Source organism: Daphnia magna, linkage group LG8 (genome assembly GCF_020631705.1).
Source record: "Daphnia magna isolate NIES linkage group LG8, ASM2063170v1.1, whole genome shotgun sequence".
Classification (NCBI taxonomy): Eukaryota; Metazoa; Arthropoda; class Branchiopoda; order Diplostraca; family Daphniidae; genus Daphnia; species Daphnia magna.
Window position 1 is genome coordinate 7,390,539 of NC_059189.1, and position 15,411 is coordinate 7,405,949.

Below are 15,411 nucleotides of genomic sequence, written 5' to 3' on the forward strand. Positions count from 1 at the left end.
GTAGAGCGGAAGCAGCCTTGCAGTGACGTAGATTAATCTGGAGAATTTTGGTAGGTTTGCTATGGTGCTGACTTGTTGTTGTTGGAGTTGTACTCATCTAGAGGTTGAATAGTTGACAAAACCTTTTGACCGCCTTGATTTGTTCTGGGAAACTAGCGTCGCCTGCCATATGGTTTTTTGTACAGTTTGGGCATTTGAAAGTCGACACTGTACAAGATCTGGAGTCATGGTTGCACGCACATTTGCCACAGGTTGGGGTCAGTGCCGGACAGCGTGTTGAGGTGTGACCGTAGCGGTTGCACTTGTAGCATCTCCTTACTTCTCTGTTTGGGTCAATCAGGACAATTTTAATTGGTTTATAGCTTGTGTGAATCTTACTTCTGAGTAGCGCCTCGTCCCTTGTAGCGGCTGAGCTAAAGAATAATTTGACGTGGCCTAGGTCAGGTTCTTTGCATTTGTGAATTTGAATAACCTTTACTAGGGTGTCGCGGATGAAGCTGTTTCTGAAGTTAATTTCGTCTTTTAATTCCGCACTATCACCAATGGGGGCAAAGAGACCGATGGCTGGATAGAGCTTTTCTTGGGTTTTTGAGTCGTTCATGACTGCTTTGCATTCTTCGCTATTTTTGATGATGTTCAGTGCTTTATCTGCATCTTGCTGACTCTGGAATGTTATGAAACCCTTGTCGTCCTTCCTGCTGACCTTCAATGGGATTGGGTTGCCGGATGTTTTCGAACTCAGTAGTTTGTCCATAAGGTTCAGGTTAAAATCTTTATCAGAACTTGGAGTGTTTATTTTGCAGGCCAGAGTTATCTGACTATGCTTGTGGTTTTCTGTTGAACCTTTGGTGACGGTGGCATACGATTTGACGCCTCCGATCTTATTCTCACTGTGGGCGGTAAGAATTTTTTCCGCGAACGCAATCTTCGCTTCTCTCAGGAGATTATGTTGCTCTTTTAATTGTTCCTTCACTGCTTTTAGGTGCAATTGTGTCTGGTGGAGTTGACCCTGACATTTTTTGGCATTCTTGGCTATAGAGATGGCTCTTGCTATGAGTTCGTCTTTATTTAAGCCGTTTAGTTCTACTTCATCAATGATGAAGAGAGCGTTTTCAATTGCCTCGCAGGCTGTAAGTTCTCGAGGTGGGAGAGAGTGAATTTTCTTTGATGACCCTTGCTGTGTTGACGGTGACACTATTTCTTCACTGGTTCTTTTTTGCTGTTTGGCTGCTGCTTGCGAGCTTGTTGCTAGTGCTAGGTCCGTTTCTCGACAGCTGGGGCATACCTTATAGTTGCCCCTTCCTAGCCCTTTGGTGCTGAACTGGAAGTCACATTTAGTGCATTTCCTATTTTGTCCTATTATGGCTTGAGATAAAAAGGATTGATCTTGGTGGCCTTCCGCATTATCTCCTGTGCCGGCTGGGTGTCCGCTCTCGTTTCCGCAATCCATGCTCTGCGTTGCAGAGCAGGTGGGGGGCCGGAGCAGACGCGCGTTTTTTTTGCTCCGCTTTGTCACCACGCCCCAGATTCTGAGAACCTGCGCGGGTGCTCCCGGCGCGACGCTGTAACCAGCTGATGATACAGGTATGAAGGGGGAGGGGGGCTATGTTTGGCTTGCTGATTTTCAAGTCACTTCCTCAACTTGTAGAATCACAGAGTGAGCCAGGTTTTTTTTATTTAAAAGAAGCCTGGAACTTTTCGCTACACAAATATGACACTGTAACTTGACTGTAGGTGATTGGATTTTCCAAAGATTACAGAAAAGTAGAGCACTGAGAAACGCGTCTAGTTAGAAGCAGACGACGTGTATAACAGTGTATTCACATTGAATACAAGTATAAATGATCCTGTTTACATATGGAAGTTAAAACTCATGGTATCACAGTGTATTCACATTAAATACAAGTATATTTGATTCTGTTTACATGTAGAAGTATAAACTCATAATATAACAGTGTATTCACATTGAATAGAAGTATATTTGATCCTGTTTACATATAGAAGTAAAAACTCATGGTATCACAGTGTATTTACATTGAATACAAGTATATTTGATCCTGTTTACATATAGAAGTTTAAACTAATGGTATAACAGTGTATTCACATTGAATATAGGTATATTTTATCCTGTTTACATAAGGAAGTAAAAACTCATGGTATAACAGTGTATTCACATTAAATACAAGTATATTTGATTCTGTTTACATGTAGAAAGATAAACTCATAATATAACAGTGTATTCACATTGAATACAAGTATATTTGATCCTGTTTACATATAGAAGTAAAAACTCGTGGTATAACAGTGTATTCACATTGAATACAAGGGTATTTGATCCTGTTTACATATGGAAGTTAAAACTCATGGTATCACAGTGTATTCACATTAAATACAGGTATATTTGATTATGTTTACATGTAAAAGTATAAACTCATAAAATAACAGTGTATTCACATTGAATACAAGTATAGTTGATTCTGTTTACATGTAAAAGTATAAACTCATAATATAACAGTGTATTCACATTGAATACAGGTATATTTGATTCTGTTTACATACAGAAGTAAAAACTCATGGTATAACAGTGTATTTACATTGAATACAAGTATATTTGATTCTGTTTACATGTAGAAGTAAAAACTCATGGTATAACAGTGTATTCACATTGAATACAAGTATGTTTGATTCTGTTTACATGTAGAAGTATAAACTCATAATATATTAGTGTATTCACATTAAATACAAGTATATTTCATCCTGTTTACAGATAGAAGTAAAAACTCATGTTATAACAGTGTATTCACATTGAATACAAGTATATTTGATTCTGTTTACATTTAGAAGTATAAACTCATAATATAACAGTGTATTCACATTGAATACAAGTATATATGATCCTGTTTACATGTAGAAGTAAAAACTCATGGTATCACAGTGTATTCACATTGAATACAAGTATATTTGATCCTGTTTACATATAGAAGTTAAAACTAATGGTATCACAGTGTATTCACATTGAATACAGGTATATTTGATCCTGTTTACATATAGAAGTAAAAACTCATGGTATAACAGTGTATTCATATTGAATACAAGTATATTTGATTCTGTTTACATGTAGAAGTATAAACTCATAATATAACAGTGTATTAACATTGAATACAAGTATATTTGATTCTGTTTACATCTAGAAGTAAAAACTCATGGTATAAGAGTGTATTCACATTGAATACAAGTATATTTGATTCTGTTTACATGTAGAATTATAAACTCATAATATAACAGTGTATTCACATTGAATACAAGTATATTTGAACCTGTTAACATATAGAAGCTAAAACTCATGGTATAACAGTGTATTCACATTGAATACAAGTATATTTGATTCTGTTAACATGTAGAAGTAAAAACTCATGGTATAACAGTGTATTCAAATTGAATACAAGTATATTTGATTCTGTTTACATGTAGAAGTATAAACTCATAATATAACAGTGTATTGACATTGAATACAAGTATATTTGATCCTGTTTACATATAGAAGTAAAATCTCATGGTATAACAGTGTATTCACATTGAATACAAGTATATGTGATTCTGTTTACATGTAGAAGTATAATCTCATAAGATAACAGTGTATTCACATTGAATACAAGTATATTTGATCCTGTTTACACATAGAAGTAAAAACTCATGGTATCACAGTGTATTCACATTGAATACAAGTATATTTGATCCTGTTTACATGTAGAAGTTAAAACTCATGGTATCACAGTGTATTCACATTGAATACAGGTATATTTGATTCTGTTTACATGTAGAAGTATATACTCAAAATATAACAGTGTCTAACATTGAATACAAGTATATTTGATTCTGTTTACATGTTGAAGAATAAACCCATAATATAACAGTGTATTCACATTGAATACAAGTATATTTGATCCTGTTTACATATAGAAATTAAAACTCATGGTATCACAGTATATTTACATTGAATACAGGTATATTTGATTCTGGTTACATATAAAATTAAAAAACTCATGGTATCACAGTGTATTCACATTAAATACAAGTATATTTCATCCTGTTTACATATAGAAGTAAAAACTCATGTTATAACAGTGTATTCACATTGAATACAAGTATATTTGATTCTGTTTACATTTAGAAGTATAAACTCATAATATAACAGTGTATTCACATTGAATACAAGTATATATGATCCTGTTTACATAAAGAAGTAAAAACTCATGGTATCACAGTGTATTCACATTGAATACAAGTATATTTGATCCTGTTTACATATAGAAGTTAAAACTAATGGTATAACAGTGTATTCACATTGAATACAGGTATATTTGATCCTGTTTACATATAGAAGTAAAAACTCATGGTATAACAGTGTATTCACATTGAATACAAGTATATTTGAATCTTTTTACATGTAGAAGTAAAAACTCATAATATAACAGTGTATTAACATTGAATACAAGTATATTTGTTTCTGTTTACATCTAGAAGTAAAAACTCATGGTATAAGAGTGTATTCACATTGAATACAAGTATATTTGATTCTGTTTACATGTAGAAGTATAAACTCATAATATAACAGTGTATTCACATTGAATACAAGTATATTTGAACCTGTTTACATATAGAAGCTAAAACTCATGGTATAACAGTGTATTCACATTGAATACAAGTATATTTGATTCTGTTAACATGTAGAAGTAAAAACTCATGGTATAACAGTGTATTCAAATTGAATACAAGTATATTTGATTCTGTTTACATGTAGAAGTATAAACTCATAATATAACAGTGTATTGACATTGAATACAAGTATATTTGATCTTGTTTACATATAGAAGTAAAATCTCATGGTATAACAGTGTATTCACATTGAATACAAGTATATGTGATTCTGTTTACATGTAGAAGTATAATCTCATAAGAAAACAGTGTATTCACATTGAATACAAGTATATTTGATCCTGTTTACACATAGAAGTAAAAACTCATGGTATCACAGTGTATTCACATTGAATACAAGAATATTTGATCCTGTTTACATGTAGAAGTTAAAACTCATGGTATCACAGTGTATTCACATTGAATACAGGTATATTTGATTCTGTTTACATAAAGAAGTAAAAACTCATGGTATCACAGTGTATTCACATTGAATACAAGTATATTTGATCCTGTTTACATATAGAAGTTAAAACTAATGGTATAACAGTGTCTAACATTGAATACAAGTATATTTGATTCTGTTTACATGTAGAAGAATAAACCCATAATATAACATCACATTGAATACAAGTATATTTTATCCTGTTAACATATAGAAATTAAAACTCATGGTATCACAGTGTATTTACATTGAATACAGGTATATTTGATTCTGGTTACATAAAAAAGTAAAAAACTCATGGTATCACAGTGTATTCACATTAAATACAAGTATATTTGATCCTGTTTACATATAGAAGTAAAAACTCATGGTATCACAGTGTATTCACATTGAATACAAGTATATTTGATCCTTTTTACATATAGAAGTTAAAACTAATGGTATCACAGTGTATTCACATTGAATACAGGTATATTTGATCCTGTTTACATATAGAAGTAAAAACTCATGGTATAACAGTGTATTCACATTGAATACAAGTATATTTGATTCTGTTTACATGTAGAAGTATAAACTCATAATATAACAGTATTAACATTGAATACAAGTATATTTGATTCTGTTTACATCTAGAAGTAAAAACTCATGGTATAAGATTGTATTCACATTGAATACAAGTATATTTGATTCTGTTTACATTTAGAAGTATAAACTCATAATATAACAGTGTATTCACATTGAATACAAGTATATTTGACCCTGTTTAAATATAGAAGTAAAAACTCATGGTAAAACAGTGTATTCACATTGAATACAAGTATATTTGTTTCTGTTTACATGTGGAAGTATAAACTCATAATATAACAGTGTATTCACATTGAATAGAAGTACATTTCATCCTGTTTACATGTAGAAGTATAAACTCATAATATAAAAGTGTATTCACATTGAATACAAGTATATTTGATCCTGTTTACATATAGCAGTAAAAACTCATGGCATAACAGTGTTTTCACATTGAATACAAGTATATTTGATTCTGTTTACATGTAGAAGTATAATCTCATAATATAACAGTGTATTCATATTGAATACAAGTATATTTGATCCGGTTTACATATAGAAGTAAAAACTCATGGTATCACAGTGTATTCACATTCAATACAAGTATATTTGATCCTGTTTACATATAAAAGTAAAAACTCATGGTATCACAGTGTATTCACATTCAATACAAGTATATTTGATCCTGTTTACATATAGAAGTTAATACTAATGGTATCACAGTGTATTCACATTGAATACAGGTATATTTGATTCTGTGTACATGTAGAAGTATAAACTCAAAATATAACAGTGTATTCACATTGAATACAAGTATATTTGATTCTGTTTACATGTAGAAGTATAAACTCATAATATAACAGTCTATTCACGTTGAATACAAGTATATTTGATCCTGTTTACATGTAGAAGTATAAACTCATTATATAACAGTGTATTCATATTGAATACAAGTATATTTGATTCTGTTTACATGTAGAAGTATAAACTCATAATATAACAGGGTATTTACTGGTCTGGCGACGCTGCTTCCATTTCCCGCATGTTCTTTCCGCGTTTTAGTATTGTTGTGTATTGAACTTGTATGACATGTAATGGCGTCAGTTAGTCTGAGACGAGAGTCAAAAGAGTAAGCTGGAAGTCAGCAGTTAGACACCAGTCAGTCCCTATGTGGTGTACTCCCACGTTGAGTCCTTTTCCCATAGTACTATTGTAACTTAGTGCTATTCTCCAGCCTCGAAGTGAGGTTAGCTTCCCTTTCGTACACGTATCTTTTTTTCTGTACGTGTTGAGTCGAGACCTCGAAGTGAGGTGCCCTCCATTTTCTTTGTCATTTCATCCTCATTCCCCCTCACCCATTGTCCGAGAATACAATCATATCCTTGACGATTAGACCGGTCTCTTACTCCCGAACTATTGAACATTGGTCCTTCAAACCGGAGCGAAACCGAATCGTCAACGATTAAGGACATAGGAACATCATGGTCGGATCCACGGCGAATCCAGGAGAAGCAACGGCATCTCAAGCGCCGCCAGATGTTGGGCAAGCAGACGTTGTTGGCCCCACGACCTACGATCCCTTTGTAACACAACGGACATGCAAGGCCATACGTTCTCAGATTACGAGAACGTGTAGAAAGATCACGAACATCATTCAAGCAGAAGGCTCTAGAGGAGCTATACAAGGCTTAGTCAACCATGCCAAGTCCCTGCTGGACACTGCGTGCAAGCTCCAGCAGCAGTTGATCGACGTGGTAGACGACGCCACGGTCGACAAGCAACACGATATCCACCTGAACTACGTACAGTATGTTCCAAAAAAATCCGACTACCCCCCTTTAAAAAAAATGCCACCTACTAGCGTGTGGTCAAATTACATGGAGTTTTTGGCCGAATATTGGGGTTGGATAAAATGCGGGAGGGCAAAAGTAAAAATTGCCATGGAATGAGACATGCAAGTTGCCCTACCCTCCCGCTCTTAGTTTCATAATTTTTGTCTTTTGAAATTTATCTAAGAGCGGGAGGGTAGGGCAACTTGCCGTTAGGCATAGCCAACTATTTTTGCAAACTACTATTTTTTTTTCAACTACGCGAAGAGACACAGACTTAGGGATGGGAAGTCTCGTCGCTATGGTAACTAATTTAATTAATAGTGGCATGCGCGCCGTTTTTTCTAATCTTTGTTCTTATGCTACTAATTGATATAAAAGCGGGGGTTGGCTTGTAAGGCTGATTCAGTTCTATAAAATGTTTCGCGAAAATAGCGCAAAAAAATTAAGTGTTGCGGAACGAGGTTCAGTGGTTTCATTAGGCCTAGCCGGGCACTCAATAAATCAAATTTCCCGTCAATTAGGCTGCAGCAGGGCTACCGTGGTGCTCTGGAAAAATCGTTTTTCTGAAACCGAAGACATTAAACGTAAGGAGGGATCAAGAAGGCCAAAAAAAACCACAGCACGGGAAGATCAGCGTCTCTTTGCTGCTGTTACTAACAAACCAATCACAACAGCTGATGAAATTGCAGGTAATTATTTAGTATAAATCGGTTGCAACTTGGGCTCTGCCCCGATTACCTGCAACCCGGGTAACTATTGGGAGATAGCGGTGCGATACAACATTTGGTATCGCACCACTATCTCCCGATAGTTACCCGGGTTGCAGGCAAACGGGGCAGAGCCCAAGTTGCAACCATGATGGTTATTTAATTGCATTATTTTAGAAATATATTTTTTCAATGCAGACACTGCCTCCGTTAACATAAGCAAGCAAACCGTTATACGGAGAATGAAGGAGATAAATCTTCATCCGAGACGCGCTGCCAGAAAGTTTTCATTAACTGAAAGACATGCGGAGAACCGGTTTCAATTTGCTCTTCAATACCGCAATTACCCTGCAGAATGGTGGGGCAATGTTATTTTCAGTGATGAAAAAACTTTCGGGTAGAGAAATACAGTTTATCTATCTATTTAAGACATTTGTTTTAACTAACTTATCCCGTTTTCTTTATAAAACACCCATTTTGCATTTCGCGTTGATGAAAAAAATACCTGGAAAAGGATTGGAAAACGTCCGGCTGGCATTTGAGCGGGTGGGTAAACGGGGTAATCAGGCAACCCCGTTTACCCCCCGCTCAAATGGCAGCCGGACGTTTTCCAATCCTCATAATTTATAATAGTTTTGATAATAATGTTGTTGTTATTAGGTCTGACGAGTGTGGCCGTGTTTTTGCCTATAGGCCAAATGGAACGAGGTTCAATCGCGAACACGTTCAAGTGTATGACACCAGCGGCAGAAAAACCGTTCCCGTTTGGGCTTGTTTTTCGTCCGTCGACTGGGGGCCATTTATAAAAATTAATGGCCGATTTGTAAAAGAAAAATATATAGAAATTTTGGAAGAGGAACTTCTTCCATGGGTTCGCCAACATTATGGCGAACAACAAGTTCATTTTGTGCAGGATAAGTCTCCCATACACACAGCCCGCATCATCCCTCAATGGTTTCGTGAGCACCCTCAAATTGACTTACTGCCGTGGCCTTCCAAGGGTGCGGACATGAACCCCATCGAAAATGCGTGGGGCGACATTGTTCAAGATTTTGACTGCCGCCATGCCAGGACCGCAGACGACGTCTTCAATCACGCCCGTGATAACTGGATCCGTTATAACCAGCGACCAAACTATTGGCAGATTCTATCTAATTCGATGCCAAAGCGGTTAAATTTAGTCGTAGAGGCCAATGGTTTTTGGACAAAATATTAAAAATTAAATTTACAAAATGTTGTCTTTGTAAATATTTTTAATGAAATAAACAAAAACAAATTGTTGAATTAATTATTTATTTTTTGGTTCTGAATATCCCTTACAACAAATGTCTGGTTACCATAGCGACGAGACTTCCCATTCCTAAGTCTGTGTCTCGTCGCGTAGTTGAAAAAAAAAAATAGTAGTTTGCAAAAATAGTTGGCTATGCCTAACGGCAAGTTGCCCTACCCTCCCGCTCTTAGATAAATTTCAAAAGACAAAAATTATGAAACTAAGAGCGGGAGGGTAGGGCAACTTGCATGTCTCGTTTCCATGGCAATTTTTACTTTTGCCCTCCCGCATTTTATCCAACCCCAATATTCGGCCAAAAACTCCATGTAATTTGACCACACGCTAGTAGGTGGCATTTTTTTTAAAGGGGGGTAGTCGGATTTTTTTGGAACATACTGTACAACAAGTTGGCTTGATAGAGTCAGATTTTAAAGAATACTTGGAGAGAAGAAAGGCAGATACGGCTACAGAAGCAAGCTCTTTCCATGGGTTTTCCGCAGCACATGGTAGCCAGAGGCCGCCACTTCCCACCAGGATACCCCCACGCAGCCAAGCCGTGTCTTATCATAGTATAGCTCCTGTACCTTCTCGCCACAGCCCAGCTTCAGCACGTTCATGTCCTAACCCCTCCCAGCAAGAGAGCAGCTCCTCCGATGAAGCAGATGCAGCCAGAGAAGCGCTTCAACAACTTGAGTTGGCCGGAAGGAATACTACGACACCGGACAACGAACAAGGAGAGTCCAGAGTCCTTAGGTGGGTTGAAGGACAGCAGCTATGCAGACAGGAAGATTCAGCCCCTGACGCATGGATTGACCTCTACCGGGACGGCCGATTGTACACCACCCGACGAGAGTTTTCTGGTGCGTCCTCTTCCATCAGAGCTGAGTTGGGAGAGTTCAATGGAAAGGCGTTGGAGTGGTTTAGTTGGATAGACCTCTTTCGAGCCCTGATGCACGATACCCCGAAGGCCCCGGCAGAAAAGTTGGCGATACTACAGAGGCATCTGCGAGGCGAAGTGTTGGACGTGGTCTATGGACTCGGAGGAGGCGAATCTGCATATGCCGAAGCGTTGGGTCGCTTAAAGGAGAACTACGGAAGAAGAGACGTCATGCGCGCTGCCTTGATGCAAGCACTGGAGAAACTCAGCATTTACAAGCAGGATCCCAGCTCCTTCCGAAGATTTGCTGAGAAGACCCGTACCTTCCTTTACGACCTGTCCAGAATTGGAGAATCCGCAACGGCGGACGTGATCGAACGTTTATGTCTGAAGTTGCCCTTTGCCGACCGGTTGTTATGGAACACCGATCGGGGAGGTGATCTGGAACGACGTTCTCTGAATGAGTTTGGCAATTGGCTATGTCGGAGAGCTATGGCTTATCAAAACGCTTATACCATAGCAGAAGAACAGTCACAAGAGTCTCAACCACGACCGAAGGAGAGGTATTCCACAAGATCGCATGCGGCCAATGCTGACAGTAATCGAAGTCTGAGCGGTGGGAAAGCAGCCAAACCCTTCTATTGTTTCAAATGCGAAGGCCGACATCCGATGGAAACCTGTGCCCAGTTTAAGGAGCTGCCCAGTAAAGACAGGCTGCTCTTTTGTATGCGGCACAAATTATGCTTCAACTGCTTCGGGACAAATCATACATCACGAGAATGTAAGATCAAGAAACATTGCAACGTCACTGGATGTAAGCACTGGCATCACGTTCTTTTACACGATGTTAACGTTAAACCAGAGAACGGCTCCAATTCGGCGACTGCCCGGTGCAACGCGACGCAAATCAAGACAGCAGTGGGGATGGTCCAAGCGCAAGTGTACGACGTCGACGGGAATATCGTCCTAGCCAATGTTTTCCTGGATGAAGGGAGCGACAGCACTCTCTTCCGAGAAGGTTTCATCCGGAAGCTGAGATTAGATGGGACACCACACACGCTCTCAGTCGACGGTGCCGGAGGCGTGAGAAGTAAATATGCATCCAGACGTGTACAAGTACGACTCCGTTTGTTCGATGGAGAAGAAGAAACACTGAAGGGTTCTACCCTACCTACAGTGGCGAGTCCAGCTCCTGTGCTGGAATGGAGTGCACTGAAACAGAGGTGGAAACATCTACAAGACCTTCCGTTGCAGCCAAGCGGAGGGAGAGTGGATATTCTGTTGGGGAGTGATCAAGCTCACTTCACGACTGCCCTGGAATCCCGAATCGGCAAGAAGTTCGAGCCAACTGCAATACTTACACGATTGGGTTGGATCGTACGTGGAGTACTCGGAAGTGGACTTCTGGAAGCAGTAGTCAAGAGCCATGCCATTTTCGCAGCAGACGAGGACGTAGACGTTCTAGTTCAGCAGATGAAACGATTCTGTGACAGTGAAGAATTCGGCACCGAACACCAGATTCCCGGCATGTCCGAGTCGGAGAAACAAGCAGTGCAGATACTGGAGGCAGGCACCCGAAGATTGGACGTGGGATACGAGGTCCCTATTACGTGGAAAACCGGGGAGCCGAACCTTTCGAATAACCGAAGTCTGGCAGAGAAAAGAATGAAATCTCTGCTACGCCGATTCTACGAAGACCCCATATTTGAAGAAGACTATCGCCTGGCGATGGAGAAGAATTTTAAGATGGGATATGCGGTCTACGTCGAAGATCCACCCGATAGTCATTCGGAATATTACCTAGCTCATCACGGAGTGAAAAAGGGTAAAAAATGGCGAGTAGTTTTCGACGCCGCAGCAAAATTCAATGGAAGATGTTTGAATGACAGCATCCACAGTGGTCCAGCGCTACAGAATTCGTTAACGTCCGTCATCATCAAATTTCGCGAGGGAGAAATCGCTTGGGCATCCGACGTAGAAGCGATGTTCAGTCGCATTCGTCTTAGGACCGAAGACTCACGTTATTTTCGTTTTCTGTGGAACCAAAGAGGGGAGACGGAATCGCGAGTATGTGAGATGCGGAGACTGCCGTTTGGGGCCACCTGTTCCCCATTTATTGCAATCGCCACTACTCGAAGAGCAGCAGCTGATTTTGCCGGACCCTCGTTCGTGTCCAAAGCCATTGAACACAAGATGTACGTGGACGATTATTTGAGTTCAGCGAAGGCAATCCACCTTGCCATTCAAGAAGCGACTGGAGTTCAAGAGGCGTTGGCGGCGGGTGATCTACATCTCCAAGGATGGATCTCAAATTCCGTTGAGTTCTTGAACCTGCTGTCCGTCGACGTCAAAGCTAGTCTTGTTGAAGAACGTTCCCTTGACGGAGATCATGAAGAAAAGGTGCTTGGGGTGTACTGGAATCCTACTACCGACGTGCTCACTTTTAAAGTGAGTGGCTTAGATACGGTGGTCTTTACGCGAGTTGGACTAGCCAGCAAGACGGCGAGCTTATTCGATCCGCAGGGGATGGCCGCTCCCATGACACTAAAGGCGAAGGTGAAACTCCGATAGCTTCAGATCCAAGGGCTTCAATGGACTGACGAGGTGTCAGGAGAGGCAGAGCAGTGGAGAAAGAAATGGTTCGAGACATTGAAGCAGCTCAACGACTTAGAGATTCCACGTTGTCTATTCGAGAGGGAAGATTTTATCGTTCGGACGGAGTTGCACAGTTTCGGAGACGCTTCAAAAGAGGCGTACGCTGCAGTGGTTTACCTGAGAAACGTGTACGTCGATGGAACAGTGTTAGTCCCACATGTACGAGCGTCGACGAAGCTGGCTCCGAAAAAGACGATTTCCATCCCTAAACTCGAATTGAACGCAGCCTTGCTGGCGGCTAGATTGGTGCGTACCGTACAAATGGCTCTCACTCGTACCATTCACGCACGTTATTTGTGGACGGACAGCAGTACCGTTAGAAACTGGATAAGAGCAACTGCATCCAAATACCAAGTGTACGTCAGTCACCGTATAGGCGAGATTCAAACGTTGACAGAGCCACAGGAGTGGAGGTTTCTGCCAGGTCGGATTAATCCGGCAGACGTTGCGACCCGTTCCACGCTCGGAGAAGAGATCTTTCCGTCTTACTGGTGGTGTGGCGTAGAATTCCTACAACATCCCGAAGATCGTTGGCCAGCTGATCTGCCCTGGATGTTGGAGGTTGAAGAGATTCGGCCGGTTCTTGCTAACGTGGTCCAGTGCGAATCGTCGGCGCTGGACTGGGAGAAGATGAAGATTACAGGTGAGGAGATCCCAGCGTTGGTGAAGCTGCAAGACCCCTTCCTCGAACTTGTACGACGGTGTCAAGAGGAGGTGTATTCTGCAGAGCTTAGTTGTCTACAGAAGGGAAAGTGGATCCCTTCCACCTCAAGTCTGTTAAAGTTATCACCGATACTCGGAAAGGACGGATTAATTCGGCTAGGGGGTAGAGCTGGACGCGCTCAACTGCCTTACGAAGAAATTCATCCTCCTGTACTCCCAGCAGGACATAAATTTACCGTGAACGTTGTCAGGGCTTTCCACTTGATGCTCAAACACGTCGGGACTGACTACCAAATTAGTTTCATTAGACAACACTTTTGGATTCCCCGTGGTCAGGAATTAGTCAAGAAGGTTCGTCGGGAATGCACCGTTTGTCGAAGAGAGCGAGCCAAACCGGGTGAGCAGCTCTTGGCGGAACTTCACATATCACGTTTGGAAGCAGGAACCCCGCCTTTCACCCGAACAGCTTGCGATCTGTTCGGTCCACTGGACGTAGGCCTCTCTAGAAATAGAACCGCCAAAAGATGGGGAGTTCTATTTACGTGCCTGGTAACCCGCGCCGTTTATTTGGAGTTGGTGACGTCTTTATCTTCAGATGATTTCCTCCTCATCTTACGTCGATTCATTGGTCTGTATGGTCAACCCGGAGTTTTCCATACTGACAACGGGACCAATTTCGTAGGAGCAGAACGTGAACTGAGAAAAGCAGCTGAAGCCCTATTCGCCGATCCAAAGTTAGCAGACTTCATCCGGAGCAAGCCGATGGAATGGAAATTCCAACCTCCCAGAACGCCACACTTCGGCGGGGCTCACGAATCCTTCGTTAAGTCGACTAAAAGGGCACTCTACCGAGCGTTAGATGCAGAGAAATTGAAGTTGCAGTATCCGTCTGAAGAAACGTTACGTACTTTATTATACGAAGTAGCCGGCTTATTGAATGGGCGACCGCTGACAGCCGCGAGCAATGATCCAGCCGATTTCCGACCGTTAATTCCGGCCGACTTTCTGAACCGGGTCAACACGGCGTGCCCACCCGTCGGCCACTTTGATGACGCCCTACCTCGAGAGAGATACAGATACTTGCAACGTGTACTCAATCTGTTTTGGGAAATTTGGAAGAAAGTTTATTTGCAGTCTTTGGTTTCCCGTTCCAAATGGAAGAACCCGAAACCTAATTTTGCTGGTGGAGATGTGGTACTCGAAATCGATAGCTCTTTGAGAAGAAGCCAGTGGAATCTTGGAAGGGTTACGAAAACCTATCCCGGAGCTGACGGTTTAGTTCGTGTCGTGGACGTTCAATTTGAGAGAGGCCTATTTCGACGAGGAATTGGACAGCTAGCTCTGCTGGAGACCGGCTCATCCGCTGGATCGCCCTAACGACCCATCCGATTCGGGGGAGTATGGTCTGGCGACGCTATTTCCCGCATGTTCTTTCCGCGTTTTAGTATTGTTGTGTATTGAACTTGTATGACATGTAATGGCGTCAGTTAGTCTGAGACGAGAGTCAGAAGAGTAAGCTGGAAGTCAGCAGTTAGACACCAGTCAGTCTTTATGTGGTGTACGCCCACGTTGAGTCCTTTTCCCATAGTACTATTGTAACTTAGTGCTATTCTCCAGCCTCGAAGTGAGGTTAGCTTCCCTTTCCTACACGTATCTATTTTTCTGTACGTGTTGAGTCGAGACCTCGAAGTGAGGTGCCCTCC

The 15,411-nt window shown here is 40.7% G+C and overlaps 1 protein-coding gene and 1 pseudogene across 1 annotated transcript; one reads left to right on the top strand and one right to left on the bottom strand.

Annotated features, from left to right (window-relative positions):
- Nucleotides 1-258: 258 nt before the first annotated feature.
- LOC116935387 lies at nt 259-1,450 on the bottom strand (annotated as a pseudogene).
- A 5,735-nt stretch (nt 1,451-7,185) lies between these two features.
- LOC116935017 lies at nt 7,186-15,085 on the top strand. Its single transcript, XM_045177981.1, has 4 exons — nt 7,186-7,511; nt 8,904-9,439; nt 9,933-12,838; nt 12,962-15,085. Exons 1-4 carry the CDS (start codon nt 7,186-7,188, stop codon nt 15,083-15,085), a joined length of 5,892 nt encoding a protein of 1,963 aa, XP_045033916.1.
- The last annotated feature ends 326 nt before the right edge of the window (nt 15,086-15,411 follow it).

Coding starts and splice junctions, on each gene's coding strand:
- LOC116935017 (XM_045177981.1), top strand. CDS start 7,186: ATGGTCGGATCCACGGCGAATCCAGGAGAAGCAACGGCATCTCAAGCG. Junction 7,512..8,903: donor ATCCACCTGAACTACGTACA/GTATGTTCCAAA, acceptor TGTTGTTATTAG/GTCTGACGAGTGTGGCCGTG. Junction 9,440..9,932: donor TTTAGTCGTAGAGGCCAATG/GTTTTTGGACAA, acceptor TTGGCTTGATAG/AGTCAGATTTTAAAGAATAC.